The 21692-nt window shown below is 35.3% G+C and overlaps 2 protein-coding genes across 2 annotated transcripts in view; both read right to left on the bottom strand.

Moving 5' to 3' along the window:
- LOC150090691 (ATP-dependent translocase ABCB1-like) overlaps positions 1-21692 on the bottom strand; it is a 125549-nt gene that overhangs the window by 79603 nt on the left and 24254 nt on the right. Inside the window, exons 2-3 of the mRNA XM_090379448.1 lie at positions 2861-3052; positions 1219-1270 (exon numbers count right to left, since the gene is read on the bottom strand). Coding sequence (XP_090235574.1) covers positions 1219-1270; positions 2861-3033 — 225 coding nt within the window. The 5' untranslated portion in view covers positions 3034-3052. The remainder of the gene's footprint in view (positions 1-1218; positions 1271-2860; positions 3053-21692) is intronic.
- LOC150090692 (general transcription factor II-I repeat domain-containing protein 2-like) lies at positions 6138-6587 on the bottom strand. Its single transcript, XM_090369058.1, has one exon. It carries the CDS (start codon positions 6585-6587, stop codon positions 6138-6140), a length of 450 nt encoding a protein of 149 aa, XP_090225184.1.

Raw genomic sequence — 21692 nt, 5'->3', positions numbered from 1 at the left:
GCTCAGGTTGGCTGATGCTGCATAAGCTTGCTTTCTTGTATCGTATGCCTCTACTAATGCTAATGCTAAATGTTTATATCTTCTTGGTCTATTTGAAAATTTAAGCCTGTTCAGATGCAATTTGAAATTCTCAGTATTAATTTCAAAATAAGCATAAAACAAACTAACAAAATTCAAATTGTTGAATTTTGTTTTTCTTAAAACAAAAAGAGAAGCCTTTCAGAAATAGTCATAATTCTGTTTTGCATTACACAGAGAGGGAAACAGTGTTTAATAATTATCATTGCATAATAAGAGAAGGGATTATTGTCACCAGAATTTATGTATATTTGACAAATTTATTGCTTAATTTTAATAAAACAACATACATCTTATGACATGGTTATATTACTATTCAACATAATCATCAAGATCATTCAGGGCTATTTGTGATAACAAAGAATTGTCTTTATGATGTAAGTTTGCATCCTTCAATGAAAATTAGTCTTTGATGGCTTATATTGCCAATTTAGAGCTGTATGTTAAGTGAGAATGAGCTAATAAAGGAGCATTCTGCTAAAATAGCTGCCTGACATTTTATTTTGATTTTAATGCTTTTATTAGTTTTTATTTTATTTTTCATTTTAATCTACCTTGTATTCTATTTATACCTATCAAATCATTATTTATTTTATTAAAGTTTTGGTTTTAACCCCTGTGTTTAGTCTGTTGTTGAAAAATCTTTTGAAAGGTAAGATGAGATTTCCTCCCTGAACTCATACAGGTTTTTCATGACAATAAATGTTGTCATGTAAAAGAATCCTTCTTATATTAAGCAACTCAGGTACCTTCTTGCATATTATCACCTTTAAATTTTCTAATGATTTGCAGCATTGTGTGTAATTTATTACAGGCAAAGACAGTCCTAGAGTTCAGGTGTCGTGGGTATGTATGCTCACCAGAGGACTATAAGTCATCACAAATATATAATGTACAGCATTAAGACATACTAAATGTGAACTATAATTAAGTTATTTATATTACTAACAGTTCTTGGCATGGATAATTCACAGGAATGAGGTTGTATTTCTTTAATCATAATGTACTATTTTTTCACATTATAGTAAACAAATTTTTATTGTGTATGCATTTTCAAAATTAATTCTACAATTAGAAAAAAGAATTGTATTCTGTTATGCTCTAATGCTGAAAAAAATAAGCTACTAAAAACTTCCTTACCAGTTTAAAGAATGGTACTGAAGGCACATCATTTACATCACCTTTCTTTTTTCTAGAAAAGTGAAAGAAAGAATGTTAATTCCCTACCCAAAAATACCTTGGTATTTGAATTTGTTCTAAGTCTTTAAAATGTCAATTCCTAAACATATAAATAATTAAAAAGTATAGTGGACCCTGCTTTATGATGGTAATCCATTCCAGAGACCCACCACATAATGGAAATATTGTAATGTGAAACTAACAATACATTGTTTTTTTGTTTTTTTTTTTCAAGACCTGGGAAGTTGAAATTTTCATTAACCACATAACTCAGCAATTTCTCTTTCTAAAAGGTGATTTTTACAATGGAAATATGTATTAGTTTCACACAGAATATTAAATAAATAAATACTAAAACATTTAAAAAACTTGAAAAAAGATAAAAAATTATAAAAAGTGATGATGAAGTTACTTTTTTACTTACTTTTTTAAACTCAAAATATTGTTTTGATAAATACAGGTTATAAACATTAAAAACAACAGATGGCTCTGGTTCCTGAAGTCTCTTCAAAGTACTTGGAAAACATCTTCTTCGTGTATATCTTTTTAAAGGAGGCAATTGCTAGATCATCAGCTGAAGCAGAAGGGTGGCATTAGGTGGGAGAAATTTGACTGCAATGAAGTCAAATTGCACTTCCAGAGATCAGCAAAGTTCAGGATCATGGCCTGGCACATTACCCAGGCCATGAAGGACAAAATACATCAACAGCCCATTCACTGATGAAGGGTCTTGTCACCCAGGCCTTCTTGTTACACTACCAGAAGAAACCTACCCTGCTTTTGACGATCGTCTGCTGTTTAAACACTCTTGGGGTTTCTGAGTGGTACACCAGCATTGGCTTAAGCTTAAAATTTCCAGAGGTGTTGGCACTGAACAACAGAGTAAGTCTATCCTTCATAGGCTTATGCCCAGGCAAAGAGGCCTCTTCCTTTGTAATGTATGTTCACCTGGGCATTCTTTTCCAGTGAGGCCCATGTTGTCTACATTGAAGCCTTTTTGGGGATGATAACCCTCCTTCTCAATGAGTCTTGAAACTCCACCTTAAAGGCTTCAGCTACTTCTTGATTAGCACTGGCAGTTTCTCTATGTCTTATGACACTTGGCCTAAAGTGGCTGAACCAACCTTTGCTGGATTTAAAGTCATCACACAGTTCATTGCTGGTTGAGAATGCTTTTGCCTTTAAGTCATCAAAAATCTGTTTTGCACATTTGCAAATACAGTGTGTTTCAAAAGTGATGGTCAATAATTTAAAGGTGAACTGTACAGACTACAATATGCAAAAAAAGCCTAGTAAACATGGGTCCTTAAGTGAATCGTTTTCGAGATATTGCACAAAAATTAAAACTAAGAAAGGGTAATTGAAGAACAGATGTGTGAGAATCTGCCTTTAGTCAAAAGGTAACTGACTGTCATAGTAAATTTTCTCAGTCTTGCATATAGAGAAAATTTATCTAAATTTAAAGAGGAATTGGACAAATACTTGGAAAAATAAGTTAATGAAGTGATTGAAGGTAACATGACCATTTTTTTTTTTAGTTAAAGCTATATACGCTTGCTTTCTTCTTCTTTTTCCAATATTAACAACAAATTTGCATACTTACTCTGTTTTGGAATCTGGACTATCTAAAGTTTTTGGTATATCGGCTAGAGGAAGATCAATCTTACTCTCAGGTTTCACAATCTGAACAGAATGATTAAGTTCATTCATAATGTTATTCTGTTCATTAAAATGTTCAGACATCATAACATCATCTTCTTTATTTAGTCTTTTCATCTCTGTATGCAACTTTCAACTATAAATGAAAAAAGCACGTTGGATAAACAAAACATTCAAAACCCAAGTTTATCTTAAATACTGAATATAAATTTTTAGAATTATACAAATAATTTGAAAGTAGAACTCTACCTTTATGTTAACATTTGAAAATAAGGTATTTTATTTCCATAATTAAAACCTAGAAAATGATAAGGGACAAGGGATAAGGTATTCTTGTATTGATTGCGGCCTCCAGGGTTACCCCTATATACCGCTGTAGCATCTGTAGGTTATTTATAGCCGGCAAGTGTGTGTAAGTGTGTGTGTGTGTAAGTATATATGTGTGTTGTGATGGTTGTTGTTTGCTGGCCCTGGAGTCTTAGCAGCCGGGAGGCAGGGAGCAAGCTACCTGCGTCCCGACTCCCGTCCCTAGCCACGTGGAGGCGCTCCAGGAACTATCTAAATTACACTTAGTGGGATTCCAACAATAGAAAATGATAAGAGAGGAATTCAATATGATATTTGATAATACAAATATCATACTTAAATTAATCCTCTAGCTGGCATACCAAATTCAAATACATCAGCAGGTGCCAGTGAATTTTATACACCACCCAGTTTTTTGAGAAGGAAAAGGCAATATATAGTATAAAATAGGAAACTTAAAATTTATTCTTAATTTTGACACCATACTGGTCAACAGACAAAAGAAAACTTCATTAGAAATAACAGTCTTGATTATCTAGTGTTTTTTTTTATGACTATACTTTTCCAATTAAAAAATAGTTAATGATGCAGATTTGAAATGAATACCATACTGCAGTAATACTAAAATTCATAAATTTTATATTTTATAAAATTCACAGATAACATTTTTTATATTAATGTAATTTTATTATATATTTCACTATTTAAGATTTTCTTTTTTGTGTAAAAAAGACACCACAGTAATGGATAATGGATTAAAGTTTAAGTTTAAGGAAACAGAAATACAGTACTTGTAAATAACACATCCACTGGCGCCATTAAAACCCTTCAATTTCTGACTGTATTCTTCAAGGCCTAAAGAAATGAGCAAAGCAGCTTTGAGGCAGCCAACAAATCCCTGCGGCAGGAGAGGATATATATATATATACATACAATTCACTGGATATATACGATTCAGATTCTCTCAAAGCAAATGGCTATAAATGCCTAATGAAATTCTAGTGGATAATTTTTAAATGCAGTAATCGCTTCATCTCATTCAAGTAGAATTTTAATAAAACATCTTAGCTCTGATTTGTGAACCTATTAGCTCAGATCCATCCAGTCATCCACATATAACAACTCCCAAGATTGAAATCAGACAAACAGAAACTTTTTTTTACCCCCAAACATATCTCAAGTAATCCATATACAACTAGCCAAAGTACTAGAAACTATTTGTGACAGTTTACCCATTGGAGGAATAAATTAACAATAGTAGATGATAAAAAAAAAAAATCTTAGTTCCAAGAACCATGTATGCACTCTTCAAAAGCAGCCACTGCTTTTTGTTATTAATTTATTACAAAATAAATAATGAATAATTACCATTTGTTTATTCTATTAATTACAGATAATCCACAAAAAACACATATTTCAGTTTGATTAAAAAAAGGGGGAAGTAAGTACTTTTTATATACAGTATTAATTAGAAGAGGTTTACTTTTCACTTTGATTAATCATAGAAAACAGAAATTTTTTTTAAAAATTAAACCTGCCTGAATGTAATGCAATGCGATTGTTACCTAACTTGCTAGAAATTAATGTATGTCAGAAATTAATTGATTTCTGATTAAAGAATTAACATATTCCACCAAATTATTTATGAGGAAATTGGCACAAATCACTCAGGAAGATTATAGAATGGCTTAACTAGTCAACTGAATGAAGTAGAGTGAAAAGCATATTAAAATGATAAATTTTCTTATCTGTAAAGATATCCAAGATTTATGTTCAGCAGCAAAAATGCTATTCTTTTAAGAGTATGCCAAATTAGGGCTGGATTATGGCCTAGGATCCATGTCTGTATACAAGGTCCATAAATTTTGCCTACAGTAAACTATTTAAAAATCAGCATCCTGATTTTTAAGAGTGCAGAATAAAGAGATTGAAAGATGCCAATTTTAAAATTTTCCAGATTTTAGAGAGGGGATAACCTATTGGTTGAACAATTTTGGAAGAGAGTACTTTTCAATGAATGTTACATGCAACAACTCATCTTATATCTGTAAACATTTATAATAACTAAAAGGTGGTGCTAGTAGTTAAAAATGTAAATAACTTTACAATTTATCAAACGTAAACAAATGACAATAGACAAACCTTGTTCTGTACTATAATGTCAATTTTAAATGCATGCCTATTACCGAGAAAATACAAATGAATATGCCTCATAGAAAAATACTTCCCCTGAGGATAAAAAAAAAAACTGTTTTTCATAGGGAATAATTATAATGAAGTATGTGCAATCTTTGTCAATTTACATGACATTTTTATTTTAATAATGTATTGTGGAGAAATTTCTTGCGTGTAATAACAAAGATTGCCAAGTTTTGGCTGTTGCTGCATCAGTGAATAATGTTTAGAACAGGCATGGGCAACCTTTCCTAGTTCAGAGGCCAAATTATCATTCTGTCTCCAAGTCAAGGGCCGGACCAAATTATTAAATAAAATAAAATTAATATTAAATGAATTAAAACAAGTTGAAACTTCATATTTCATTTATTTATAATATAATGCTTTGGTATAAAGCTCTACATAAATTTTATAATACAATGAACAACATAACAATTTAATGTGAAGATTGGCCTTGTACTTGAACTAAGAGACTATCAATATTGACATTAATATTACTTAAGGATAATTGCATAGGATTTTCAAGGTTTTCGTCCATTATTCTTGTCTGAATTTTTGATTTATTGTATTTCATCCTCGAAAAAAACTGTTCGCATATATATGTGCTGCTGAAAAGACAAATGATTTTTCTTGAAAAGGTGCGTAAATTTGTATATTTTTCTTCCACCAAATAAAATTTATAAAAATTCGTCAAAACAATATTGTTAAATTGTGATTTTAGCATTAAATCTGCCTGAAGCTCAATGTTCCATCTGTAAGTTTTCTGGCACATTATTTACATCAGCATCCATCGGACGAGCAAATATAGTGAATGTGGAGTCTTTGTTTTGGAAGTCGGCAAACCTTGTATCAAATTGCTCTATTAGTGCCTTCAGTTCTTCTCCATAACAATTATAAGGGATATTTTTATGAGTTGTTAGAGTAGGAAAATTATAACAATTTTTAGCTCTTATCTGACTTTCCAACAATCTTAGTTTATTACAAAAAGCTTTGACATGTCCATGCAGTTCATGAACCAATTGTCCTTGTTTTTGCAATTTGAGATTCAGTTTGTTTAGGTATCCGGTGACATCTACAAGAAATGCTAAATCACACACCCACTCATCATCTTTTACTTGGTTAATTGTGTTTCCTTTTATGTCCATAAAATCTGCAATGTCTTGTCTCAGATCATAAAATCGTTTTAACATTTTACCTTTACTCAACCACCTCACTTCACAATAATAGGACAATAATAATCTGAAAATAGGTCTGCCAAATACAAACTGGCAGTGATTAAGTGCACGTGACTTAATAAAGTTAATATTGGCTACCACAACTTCCATAACATTTGTGAATTTAATCGATTTTGCACACAGATTTTGTTGGTGGATAATGCAGTGAAAATTTGTTAAATTTTCCTGATGGATCTGTAGTTCAATTGCTCTTTCATGAACTATTCCAATAAATCCCTTCCATGCACCAACTATTGCAGGGGCTCCATCAGTGCATAGGCCAGATAATGAACTCCATTTAAGCCCAAATCTCTCGAAGTCTGTGTTGATTGTTTCAAATATATCTTCACCGGTTCCTTTTAACGGCTGAAGCGCCAATAATTCTTCTGTGATGTTGAAATCTGCATCGACTCCTCGAAGAAATATTGCAAGTTGTACTGTATCGGAGGCATCAGTGCTGTCATCCAAAGCAATTGAAAATGCTTTCAATCTAGCAATCTTCTCTTTTAAACTTTTTTTGATATCATCAGCCATAATTTCTATCTGTCGTACAACAGTACGTCTCGACAAACGAATATTCTCGAAGTCTTTTTTCTTTTCAGGACATTATACTTACAACATCCAGCAGACATTCTTTGATAAATTCTCCTTCACCAAATGACTTAGAATGCTTAGCGATTTTTTTGCTTACCACAAAGCTGGCTTTGACAATGCTGTGGTGCTGCGTTCTTTGCTTGTTGAACATTTGCTGCTGGGTATCCAAGTTCTTCTTCAACTTCTGTATTTCATCTTTTTGTAGTTGTCCATCAATTTTTTGGTGATCTGCACATCTTGAAGTAAAGTGTCTCTTCAGGAAATCCTTTATTCAGAATAAAATAATAATCCTCCGTCCAGTTGTCTTGAAATTGACAATTCTCTTCATCTACTTGTCTTTTTTTTGACATAACCCCTGACATTGTCTCAAATTTATAAGCGATATTTAGAACTGTCAAACAAACTGTCTTCTACACCGCAGGCACTGAACAGAACACAACATCAACTCAGGCATTGAACAGAACACAACATCAATGCAGGCACCGAACTGACATGTTCACACAAATTGCTGGTCAAAGTGAGAAAGCGACCTTGGTGGGAGAAAACATGGTGTGTTTTGTGAAGGTCATATGATGTCAGCTTAATGTGAGTTAGTAGAACACACCATGTTTTCTCCCACCATGAATCAGACAAACTTCGCTGAAATTGATTAGGGCTGGATCAAAAGAAGTTCGTTATTTGTTTGTTATTTGGCTTTTAGGAGCATTAGCAACTAAGGCCATATTGATCCGGGATATGCGGTGGTCATTCCCTGACCTTTCCGCATCCTCCGTATTTGGTGGTGATGGGCTCGAACCCTGGTCTAATCAAGAAGCGTGTACTACGCACTGCTGCTGCTCCTTCCCACTTGGCTACAGAGGTGCCTCAAAAGAAGTAGGGGGCCAGATACGGCCTGTGGGCCGGGGATTGCCCGTGTGGTTTGGAACATATTTAGATATACAAATATAGAACATATTTATTATACAAATATATCATTTAAAATAAGGGTGATATCAATTATAGACATACAATGAAAATATACCTTGAAAATACTGAAAATAATTTGTCCTGCAGCTGACAAGGTACTGATATGACTAGTTATAATGGAAGCAAAACCTTCATTGAGTGGAATTAAATCTATTTGTGCTTATCAGTTAAGTTGCTGTTTATGGAAAAGGTTAACCATAGATTTAAAAAAGCATACAATTTTCCAGTGCACCCACACTGGGCATTTCTCTCTCTCACTTTTCACTCTCAGCTGTTCCTGTTGTAGAGTTTTAAGCACATCAGCAAATTTAGACAATATTATGCTATTATGTCTATACAAGTACATAGACAAACAAACACACACTATACAAGTGTGTGTTTGTTTGTTATTATGTTTTTAGGAGCATTAGCAACTAAGGCCGTATTGCTCCGGGAATATGCGGTGGTCATTCCCTGACCTTCCACATCCTCTGTATTTGGTGGTCACGGGCTCAAACCCCGGTCTAATCAAGAAGCGTGTGCTACATACTACTGCTCCTGCCCACCTGGCTACAGAGATGCCACCAAGTGTGTGTGTGTGTGTGTGTGTTCATGGGCCGATATGCCCAGGTACTCACATCTGGTATGGGCTTGGCACACCTGGGTCCTGAGCTGGATATTATCATTCTTCTCTTTCTTGGTGATTCCCATCTACTTTTGACTCTCTCTCTCTCTATCAGGGTAACTCGGGGAATTTTTTTTTTTTTTTTGTATATTATACAGGCTGAAAAACACAGAATAATTTAAGGGAACCTCTACCTCCTCTGTCTGAGATTGACTAACTATGGCCCTGATTGAACAAGTCATTACAATTTCTTCCAATCTACAATGGAGCCGAAATCCAGACCTCTCAAAATGAGTGGTCTGGATTTGGGCTCCATACCTAGCAAGGTGAACTCTGCTATTATAAAGTGATATATTTTTTTTTTTTGTCCTCGCTTTTTTCCATTATATATGGGGTCAGCGTTTTTTTATTGTTTTGGCATGCAATTTTTATGGCCGGATGCCCTTCCTGACGCCAACCCTCACCCTTTATCCGGGCTGGGGATATGCAGTGGTCATTCCCTGACCTTCCACATCCTCTGTATTTGGTGATCACGGGCTCGAACCCTGGTCTAATCAAGAAGCGTGTGCTACACACTACTGCTCCTGCCCACCTGGCTACGGAGGTGCCCCTGTTATAAAGTGATATAAAACTAGTAACTGGCTTATGCAAGCACTGTATAGTGAGCCATGTTTCTGTAATTTTTAAGAGCAGTTTATGTTAAATTACAAAGTTTATGGAATAAGCTTTGTAACTTAGCACTAAAAGAGAGAAATGTCTTTTTTTTTTTTTGCATATGATGATTCTTACATGCAACTGATCTGATGGTTGATATGAGTGCCAGTTGTCTCAAATTTTCTAGCTTGTAAAATGTGCCAGATTTTAAACAATTCCAAAGCACCAAATTTTAGTTTCCTATAAAAGAATTTTTTAAAATGTTTATCATTTGAAATTAAAATAAACATTTTACTAAATGCATTTATTACTTTTTTCTTAAAGACAACCAGGTAACCACAATATCAAGAATATAACTCATGCAATTGCTTCTTTTATCACCACAAGTTATCTATTCCCTGTTGTTGTGCAACAATTCTTCAAATTTATATATGGGGGAACCTTCCTCTCCACTACCGATCCTCCTAAATATAACTACAGTACTTTTTTTTATATTTTAACATATAATTATTATTATTATTATTATTATATTATTTCTCCCTGATTGGGGGTTCCACCTTGTGACGGGTATTGCTACCAAGTACACAGGGTAGTTATTGTTATGTCTGGTGTTACTGCTGGTCGAGGAACTCTCTGACTATCCTACAGGTGTTCAGGATTGCTACTTTCCGGGGTTCCTTGTAGGTGTTTGCTGGGAGACCTATTGCTGCTAGGCTGTTATGTAGGGTCTTTGGCACCATACCTGTGGCTGACACGATGATTGGGATGGTCATTATTATTATTAGTGGCAATGACGCAAGCTTATACAGCATTAGACAAAAAAATACATATGTATATATATATAAACACTACCCACCTCACTGTCCACCACTCTAATAATATGTCTAATTCCTCCTTAAATTTATTCAAACTATCCACTTCCAAAATGGCATATGGTAATTTTTTCCAAGAATCAATCACTCTCTGGCTAAAAACAAACTTTCGCACATCTATCCTGCAGCCATTCTTTTTCAATTTAAGTTTACTCAATCCATTTGAAGCCTTAAACACTTCAATGAGGTCTCCTTGCATGGGCCTCATTGTTGCAATTTGCAAAACTGAAGTTGTTTTTTGGTGATTACATGGTGATTTGTACAGGCTTAGTCCCAATGAATAAATTTTAAATTATAGCCAGATAAAATGTTAAGTATTTACACTATGCTGTAACATAGGCAAACAATCAGCTGACTGTTAGAACTAAGAACGTTCCAACTGTCAAATACACGCATATCTATAAGTAGTTGAATACTACCTGATATGGTGCAAAAACACTCAACCCTAACTACAATGCAACTCGTTAACAAGGTGATCACTAAGAAAAATCAAATAACTCTTCTTAATATCACTGCCTTATACAATGGGATAATCACTTTCTTGTCACTGCTGGCAAAGTTTTTACTGTTTTTACAGCCTATCTCCATTGCTTAGAGAACTTTAGATGGAACTGTACAATTAGCATGTTATTCTGCAATTACTGCTGTCCATATGTAGTACCATGCATTTACCAATGTTAAATCTCAATTTCCACTTCTCAGTGCCAACCGGGCTAGCCGGGTGGGTAAAGTGCCTGCCTGGCAACCCAAAGGTCGTGGGTTCGAATCCCGCCTCAGGCTTGGATCAAAGTACTGCAAAAACCTTGGGAGGTGCATTATGGACACAGAAGCCGATGCGCCAACAACTACAAAAAAAAAAAAAAAACTTCTCAGCCTACTTAATTTTTCTAGGTCTTACTGCCGTAGCATGCTTTGATTTCTGTTATTAACCACACTGCCTTTATGTTATCTGCAAACATAAACAATAAGCTTGATGTGCCTTCATCAATATCATTAATAAATATTATAAACAGTAAAGGCCCAGCACTGAACCCTTGCAGACTCCACTAATATAATAACAGTCTAACAAGAGCAAAGCCCATTTATAACCATTCCATTCTCTTTCATCGGCCGCTCAACCAGCCCATTATTCAAAGCAGTAACTCTCTAATCTGATTGGTCACACAGGATCCCCTTTAACAAACTCATGCTGTTTTCTGCATAATTCCATTCCAGTTAAATTGAACCTGCACTACTTCTCCACTGATTCCATTATTTTTCCTAGAACAGATGTCAAGCTTAGAAGTCTATAATTGCTTATGTCACCCTCTGATCCTCTTTATGAATAGGAGATATATTTGCACACCCCAATCTATAGGAAACTCCCCTAAATCCAAGGATATTCTCATAATTATGGCCAAAGGTTTGCTTACCTCTTTTGCTGCTTCTTTTAATATAAATGTATAGATCCTATTAGCCCGAGGTGCCTCAATTACTTTTATATTCAGCAATTTCTCTTCCTATGTTTATCTAATATTTTTACATATTTATATACAAAGCAAAATACCAACTAAATACCAGTTACACACGCTTTGAATCCAATGTCTCAAAAGATAAAACAATCAGAATTCCCATCATAAACTTCTAAAAACAGGAAAATGAATAATCCACAATAAAGGTCACGGTTCACGTTTTGGTGCTTGCACGCTAGTCAGTGCAGTAGCTGAGTGATCCAATGGTTGAGAACCAGTAATATACGAGTCAGTGACTCGTATATTACTTGTTCAAGCCAAGGGGCTCACATGTGGTGAGTACGGGCTTGGCACACCCAGGGTCCTGAGCTGGATATCATCATTCTTCTCTTTTTTGGTGATTCCTTTCTACTTCTGACTTGCTGTTTGTTATTTGGTTTTTAGGAGCATTAGCAACTAAGGCCATATTGCTCCGGGATATGCGGTGATCATTCCCTGACCTTTCCGCATCCTCCGTATTTGGTGGTGACGGGCTCGAACCCCGGTCTAATCCAGAAGCGTGTGCTATGCACTGCTGCTCCTGCCCACCTGGCTACGGATGCGCCTCTTCTGACTTGCACTCTCTCTCAGAGTATTTGAAATTTTTTTGACAGGTACAAGCCTCAGGCTTCCTTGCATCATATGGCTAATAATAAAAAGGCTCCAGCGATGCTATATACAGTGTCCTTGTACATCCCCTGTCTTATGAACTCCTGCCTGGCCATCTAGAAATAAGAAAATTTTAATTTATTATTCACTACCCAGAACTAAATCAGTAGTACTGTTCCTCGACAGGCCGACGTCTGGACTTACCAGTCTTAGCTGACGTATTCATAAGCAAAGCATGGTTTACATCTGGATTTTCTGGTATAGTATATAAAACGATACCTGCGATGATGCAATGAACTTGAAAAAACCGAAGGATGATTCATTCTTCTTTTCTTTTTTTGAGTGTGTGGGTGCATCAGTTTTAGTCCGAGTGTCGAAAAACGATATTACGAATCGGAACGTTAGTTAATAAATAATTTTATTTTTAATCAAGAAAAAAAAAGGGGGGGTCCACGATTTCATGTTTTATTTTTGTTTCTTCCAAGAATTTATCTAAATCTAGAATCCCTCCTTAACCTTCATATTCTACAAGACTATGCGTCGGCTGTTCCAATATATTGATAATTCGAACTAAAAGTAGGCTCGACTTGTAAAATTTTAACGACCAGAAAGAATATATTTAGTAACAAAAACAAGATTATACTGTTTTTTTTTATTTATCCAACGTGTGCATATATTACACACCAGTCCTCACTGATTATGATATTAAGCCTAAACTAGGAACGTGCTCTAACTTGTAATCCCCAATAATCATCGTAATATTCTGAAAAACCTTTTTTTTTTTTTTTTTTTTGAAAATTTAATAACTGTAACTCTTTGTGCTCATTAAAAAATAACATAATAAATAAATAAATAAATATAAATAAAGTAAACATGTCGATCGGAACAGCGTTACTGCATTAAAAAGCAAATTATTATTATTATTAGCCATATGGTGCAAGGAAGCCTTATGAGGCTTATGCTGCACACCAGCCAAAAAAATTTCTGAGTTACCTTGACAGAGAGAGAGAGGGTCAGAAGCAGAAGGGAATCACCAAGAAAGAGAAGAATAATGATATCCAGCTCAGGTTCCTGGGTGTGTATTTTACTAATTTTTAGGGAATAAAACACAATTTCAACATAAAAAGGACAAAAATGAGGAGGCACGCTTGATACACATAAACAAAGCTGCCCGCGTGTAGCGACTGAATAAACAAAGCAGCAAAGACAGAAACACTGTTATCCCTCACGCTAGCTCACATTTTACTAAAACACATTTTTGGAGATCACTACCATAAAACAATAAAAACAATTTCCAGTTGCGTTCCTGCTGGTGAAATCTGTTATAAACGAGTAATAAACTAGATCTAATTGCATTTGCGATAATACCGATAGCTGCAATTGTGGGTCTTTATATGTTATTATGGCGAAATGTGTTTCAACTTCACTGAAATCTTCAATCGTATGAAAAACATACATTTTCAGAAACTTCTCTTCTTTGTGTTTGGGTGATTCCTGAGTTCGACTGCCATTTCTTGTAAACACAAAGGTGAATCGTGCACAAGCGAATTCGGTTCGTGTTATATACGACATCGTTCCCCTATTTATAAATCGTATATGATCGAATACGTGTAGTGTAAATGCGTGTTATACGAGGACTGACCATACTATATACTGTACTGTATTTTAATTTTTTTTCTCAGGGTAAGTATTTTTTGTGCTACCATGCGCAACTTCTTTGTTAGCATATTCTTATAGCTTCATTTCTTTATACGATTTCAGTTTTTTAGCATTGGTTATAAATATCACGAAACTTACTCCTAATCCGTATGGTTAAAATATAATGAAGAAATTAAAAAATATAAAAAAATTCCCCGAGGAGAAAAAAGTGCGCTCTTTTCCGCTTGGATCGTCATACATAAAAATTAACGATTATGAAACTAAGAAAGAGAAGAACCAATAGTCCTAACGTTGGACTTTTCAGTTTCCATCATCAGTTGGTTCGGGAAAGAAATTTTAAGTGTTATAAAGGTTAACTCTAGCCCCCGTGGTGCATGGTTAGCGCGTGCGCCGGAAATTTTTCATGTTATCCTGCGAGGTTGAGTCGGAAAATCACACAATGGCTAAAGCTTCGTGTATTAATAATAGTTTATAACTGGAATTCAGTTTTGTTAATATTATTGCAGAATCTGTTTGAATGTTATAATCATGTGAATGCGAATGTTGACTGAGTTCTGTGGCTGTATTAGCATTAATAGAAGCATTGTGGCTGTATTAGCATTAATAGAAGCATATGATGCAAGAAATTCCGAACATCTGTTCTACGACTGTTCTTCCTCAATTTTAATTTATCCCCCCCCCTCAGGTTCGTAATCTGAGCAAGAGGAAGAATCCCATCAGTACTGAGCCTGCTCGACCCATTCAAGGCCTTATACATCTCAATCAGATCACCTACGAGGTGATCTGATTGTGGTGTATCCAAACGCTGCAATTTGCAGAATTTAAGTTTTTTTGTTAAGAGCATCCCTTTGTTCCCATCACCAATCTTGTTGCCCTTCTCTATACTAGTCCTAGCAACTCTATATCCTTCTTAAAATGAGGTCTCCAGTCTTTTATGCAGTACTCAAGGCATGGCCTGACCATTGCCTTATACAAAGGAACGATCACCTCCTTCTCCCTACTAGCAAAATTCCTGTATATCATAGAAATACCCCATGACCTGCTCTGGCAGCCTGTCTGCACTGCTCAGAAAACTTCATATCTAATTGCACAATTAACGCCAGGTCTTTTTCATTCTCTACCACCCTGAGTGTAGTACCACACAGTTGGTATGTTTCTCTGGGGTTACTTCTACCCATATGCAGTACATTGCATTTGTCAATGTTAAACCTCAGTTCCCATTTCTCATCTCATCTGCCCAACTTTTCTAGATTCTGTTGCAGTAGCATACTGTCATTAACAACCCTGCTAACCTTTGTATCATCTGCAAAGTCAGATTGATAAATATACAAAACAACAATGGGCCCAATACTGAACCCTGGGGAACTCCACTAATAGCATTGGCCCACAAACAGCAGTGTCCATTGATTACCACTCTCTCTCCTCCCCCCACCCAACCATCCCCCTATTTATTGTAGCAACTTGCCCTTAATGCTATACTGCTCCAATTTGTACAGTAGTCTTCTATGTATAATAGTATTAAAAGCTTTCCAAAAATCCAAGTATACGATATCAAAACCATTTTCTGCATCTAGTTCCCTTGTAACCACATCTCAGTATCTAATGAAACCGGTCAGACAAGACTTCCCCTTAACAAACCCATGCTGGCTGAATTATTGCTGCAGTCTTGTATAGATGACCTGCAGTGCTTCTTTAACTAGGATTCCAAGGGTTACTGAGAGTCATCATAGAATAGGTAAATGCATGGCTGTGTTAGGGTTACTAACAGTAAGAACAGGTTTGATTTAGTGTTTCTTGTCAAGCAGCACCAAAAAAAAAATACTCTGTGTCGCAATACAAACTCTGTAAATGCCAGAAATAGTGTGTGTTGGTGTAGTCTGTGTAGGATAGTATGGAGTTGTGCTGGTACCTTGTTCCTCCGGGTCTTCGGCTGCGGGCCCCTAATGGAACCCCCCCATTGCTTGTCTTCTACCACAAGGAAGTAGGCAGATGTAGGGTACAGGTAAAGGTTCTGGTAGGGAAACCAGAACCTTTACCTGTACATTGCTCGAGATTGCCAGGGAATGTCTGGGGGGGGCAAGAACATGAAGGTTTTTATTGGAAAGGGTGTGTGTGTGTGTGTGTGGATGATAGGTGAGCGTTGGGGAATGTGGGGGGATGAAGATAAAGAACGTGAATTATAGGAAGTTAAAGGGATAGAGAGGGACCCTTGTGGGAAGAACCCTTCCTCCACATGGTGGGAGGGGACTGTTAAGAGCAATAAAAAAGGTTCAGTGTGGTAAGAGTCCACCAGATGAAAAGTTTGGGGGGGAGAGGATACTGGTATTAAGGGGAGGTCAAGTCATAGGGTCAGAATGCCCTATGTGGACAGGGAGGTCACACTGTGGACACACACACACAGTACTTCTCTGTTACAAACCCCACATTGGCCAAACCAGCTGAAGCCAGTGTTAGTAGGTCCCATGCAAGAGCAATGAACATAGAATAATTAGCATGGAGGCTGGTTTGGTGATATAAGCTCTGTTATTTGCAGTTTTAGTGGATCCAAATTTGGCGGTAATACTGCCAATTTCGTATGCATTAGGGTAGGTACCCTAATGCATACGAAATTGGCAGTATTACCGCCAAAACAGACGCTCCGGCTTGCCTGCACAGGCCAAGTTTGTGCAGTCAAACCGGAGCGTTTGTATGTAGTGCAGGTTGCCTGAATGGCCATCTGGCCCGGTCTGTGTATATTTGAACGACGACAGATACTGCCCTGAACAGCATGTAGATGTGGTTTTCCCAAATATGGCGCGCGCACACACACACACACACACGAAGAACCGTGTGAGGCGCACTCAACACCGTAAAAAAATTCCCTACTTGATAAAATTGTTCTATAATTATTAGCTTCGCAAATTCTGATTGTAATTGGGCCTCTGATGTCGGTAATTTCCACATTGTGTGTTATGAGAGTGAGCAAACAGCAGGTTAGACAAAAAACCAAACACAGTGAACGAAACAAATAATTCATATTTAATGCACCTTTAAATTCTTCTTCACAACCCTTAAAGATAATACTGTATTACTCCATCTGAATTGTTACAATATATTTTTTTTAAAAACGATTTTACAGGTACTTTTCCAAATGTAGCAGTTGCACTAAGAATTTTTCTAACTTTACCTGTTTCAGCTGTCTCAGGTAAACGGAGTTTTTTAAAATTAAAATTAATCAAAAAATATTTACGATCGACAATGTGTGAACAACGACTTTCTAATTTGGCAATAATTTCAATAGAAAATAATCTTTTGGAAAAAATAAACATAAATCAAATAATTAATAAATTCGCATTTCTTAAAGCAAGGAAACATAAATTTGTATAATTTTTTAAAAAATTATATAATTTTCCTTTTATTTTATCATTGTGATAGAATACGATTACTATGATTTAGAATTTAAAGTTTAATTCCAGAATTTCAGAATGATTCTGTTATTTTTGCTTGTTGTTTCATTATATTATATGTGAGATATTTTGTAATTATTATCTCTTTTAATAAATGAATGCTATTTCATTTACGCCTTATTTTATTTTTTAATTCAAATATTTTGGGGCGGCACATAGGGTCGCGGTAGCCCTGGTGCCAAGCCCAATTATCTTAAGTTCAGCCTACAATTATCCTTCCCTCAAGCACGTCTCAATATTTATTTCCAGACACTGTAACTTGCAGAGCTGGAGTATTTTCTTGTACGACTATCCCTTTGAATCCGCAATGTGACTTGTTGCAAATTCCTGAGCTGGATATCATCATTCTTTTCTTTCTTGGTAATTCCCTTCTATTTCTCTCTCCCTCTCAAGGTAATTCAAATTTTTTTTTTTTTTTTTTTTTTTTTTGCTGGTGCAGCATAAGCCACAGGCTTTCTTGCACCATATGGCTAATGATAATAATAACAATAATAATAAATAGCCTTTACTGTTCTCCCTTATTAATTAACTGTACTATTTTTATCCTATTTTATATTATATTATCTCATAAAATTTTCAGCTTGTCAGCTAGATTAATTTTACGAGGATTTTATTCATTTTTGAGAAGGTTATGCAGTAAAAATACAAGGAAATTCAAAATATGTAATGACTATATAATATACGCAGTAATGCGTGTAATATACTTAATAAGGAATACACGAAAATAGTAAGAACGAAGAACAATTTTTGTAGTTGTAAAAAAAAATTTATTGCGATACGCAGCACTGTATTTGTTGACACGCAGTACGATTGGAGATGAAGCATCTTTGCTCCAACTTCTAGTTGTTGTGTTGCCATAGCAACAAAACATTTTAAAAGGGGGCGCTGACAACAACTTACCGATTGCTGTTATGGTAACTTAATTATAACGAAAGAATTTTGCTCACAAACAAAAATAGCCCATTAAATACGTTTTATACAATGACATTTCTCTTTATTTCAGTACTGTAATTAGGTGATTATGTTTATGCTTATCAACAAAGAGTACCAGAATGCGAATGACATCTTATAGTTTACTAGTCTCCAGCCACTGCAATTTGCAGTGGCTGGAGACTAGGCACCTGCGAGGCGATATGATTGAGGTATATGAGGCCTTGAATGGGTTGAGCACGCTGAATTCTGATGGGATTCTTCCATTTGTTCAGATTACGAACCTAAGGGGGCATAAATTCAAATTGAGGAAAGACAGATGTAGAATAGATGTGCGAAAATTTGCCTTTAGCCAGAGGGTGGTTAATTGCTGAAACAAACTTCCATCTGTCGTTGTGGAAGTTGATAGGTTAAATAAATTTAAGGAAGAACTGGACAAACATTTAGAGGGAATTGTTTTGTAATTTTTTTTTTCTTTTTTGGCTGATGCTGCATAAGCTCATACACTTGCTTTCTTGCATCACATGCCATTGCTTCTACTACTACTACTACCTATTTTAATTCATCGCCTCTAATGTAATTTTATATGTAACTTAATATAGACCTACATAATCAAATTATTTTTATCTGTCTCTAACATAATATCAACCCAATATCGATCGACGCTTTTATATTTAACGATTTTGTATAAAATCGTCGGCAAAAAAACTTTGTTTAGGAGAGTGGTATACCCTATATACATGAACATTAAATTAAAGGTCTTTTTTGTGGATAATTCGAAAAACACAAATGGAAAAATTATTATTTTTCCAGAGAAAAAAAATCTCAAAACCTAAGATTGACGCTTTAACAAAGTCTATTGTTGAGTATTAGCTGGGAATATCGACGGCGGAAAGGCAATATAGTAGTAATGGAGGCATGTTTTTTTTTTTTTTTTATGAAATCCCCAAACACGAAAGGTATCAAAACCTATAGTACTTAGTACCATGCATGGGTTGAAGGAGAAGTATGGGAGGGACGCCGGAAACTGCTCTAGAGACTAAACATGGTTTTCACCACTTCAAGCCTCCAATAAGCAAAGTGGTGGTATTGCACGCGATGCAAAAAAAAAAACTTAAACAAAAAACGAACGTAGCATCAGCCAAATAAAACCCATTCCACACATTCATTTCCTCTAAAAGTTTTTCCAGTTCCTCCTTGAATTTATTTAAGCTATCAACTTCCAAAACGACAGATGGAAGTTTGTTCCAGCAATCAACTATCCGCTGGCTGAAGGCAAATTTCCGCACATCTATTCTACAACTGTGTTTCCTCAATTTTAATTTATGCTCTCTCAGGTTTGTAATCTGAGCATGAGGAAGAATCCCATCATCATTCAGCCTGCTCAAACCATTGAGGCCTTATACGCCTCAATCAGATCACCTCGCAGGTGCCTAGTTTCCAGACAATGCAATTTGCAGAACTTACGCCTTTCTTGGTAAGAGGACCCCTTCGTTCCCCTCACCAATCTTGTAGCCCTTCTCTGTACTCGCTCAAGCAACTCTACATCCTTTCTAAACCTAAAATAAAGCCTCCAGATCTGTACGCAGTACTCAAGACATGCCCTGATCACTGCCTTATACAAAGGGATAATCACCTCCTTTTCTAGTAGGAAAATTATTTAATTTCCCCATTATTTAATACAATCGGATTTAAACATGCGTTCATTTCACTCAACTGCGTTGGTTTAATTATAACCTGTCAATTTATTAATCTAAACTGTCAAAATTCTCGCCTTAATATAACTGTGATTGTACGATAAAATAAAACCTTTCTTCTTCTTCTTTTATTATTATTTTTTTTTATTTTAAATCTTATTATCAAACTAAACACCAGCTAGACATTCATGATACTCCATTCCCGCCAGATTTGAAAAGAAGGCCCCTGCTTGATTCGCAGAAGTAGCAACCATTTGAAATCATAAAAAATATAATAATATATAAATAAGTAAATATTTTTATAATAATAAATAAATAAAGAAAGAAGCGTCAGTGCAAAGAACTATTTGTGACTTCCTGTAGATAGCTTCCCTGAAATATGGGTTATTTCCGTCTGAACAGTCATGAGTTTCTCGATGTCATTTCCTATTCCGTTTTATTTCCGGACTACTTATATGGTGATTTATTATTATTATTATTATTTCAACAAAGTCAAAATTTCCAAGCCTTTTTTTTCCTTTTTTTTAATGTTCCGTATAATTTCGTACTAGAGAGCTCAAATTTCCATGTGAATTAATGATGATTAATTATCTTAAGATTTTTACCTGTACGGAGGTATGACATCACGCCAGGGTCATCAAGTTGTGCATGGTATTAAAGAAGCACATAAGTAAACGCATAATGGGGTCTGTTTCTTTCCCTACAAAAAGGGGAAGGGAAGAAGAAGAAATCAACCTCCCCTTGAGACTAACTCAAAACCAAAGCCAACAGAAATTTTCTGTTTATACTCCACGACCACACACGGTCAGAGGAGCTCACAAGATAGAGAATACAAGAAACAACACCTATTTAGCAGTCACGGACTCGAACCCTTATGCACCCATGCTTGACCACTCGGCTACGGCGACCTTGATCTTTACTTGTTTCACTTTAAAATGAAATATTATATGATTTAATTGATCAAGTTTCATCTCCTCGAAACGACTTCTTTCATTTTTAATGTCAGCTACAGTACTTCCATTTTAATGCTCCTTCCGCTGCACTATTGTCTGCGGAAGGATATAGATTATAGGGGTTTGTACAATGATGTACTGGATCAGAAACGGCAACCATGACTTCTTTAGTGACAACAAAATTAAAAATTAAGACAGTTTCCTTATGAATTACATGATTATACAAAAAAAAAAAATATATATATTAATTTTATTCTCTAATATATAAACAAAGTTGTCAGCTATCTTAATTTTAGTATTTACTTTAATTAACCCAAACAAATTTGTCAAAAGTATTTAAAGAGTTAACACTAAGGTTAAAGCCACTTTGAATCTTGCTACTACGCCTTCATAAAAATTGCGATTTAGCCACATGGACAACAAGAACTCCATAATTTCCATAAGTTCACCAATAGCCTCCTCCTTCAAATAAATTTTTAGATTTAAATTTAAAAATACAAGGTGATACCTTACTAAGGTATCTCCTCCTTGTATAGAAAACGAACAGACACAGGGAAGGATCTACACTACATAACATTCAAATAAAAGTAATTATCAGATTTTCAGG

This window comes from Mastigoproctus giganteus, chromosome 1, assembly GCF_048544385.1.
Source record: "Mastigoproctus giganteus isolate SK-2022 chromosome 1, ASM4854438v1, whole genome shotgun sequence".
Taxonomy (NCBI): domain Eukaryota; kingdom Metazoa; phylum Arthropoda; class Arachnida; order Uropygi; family Thelyphonidae; genus Mastigoproctus; species Mastigoproctus giganteus.
The sequence above is the reverse complement of the archived record's forward strand: the minus strand, read 5'-3'. Positions and strand labels throughout refer to the sequence as shown.

Excerpts from the sequence above, each read along its gene's own strand:
- LOC150090692 (XM_090369058.1), bottom strand. The coding sequence starts at position 6,587 with ATGTTAAAACGATTTTATGATCTGAGACAAGACATTGCAGATTTTATG.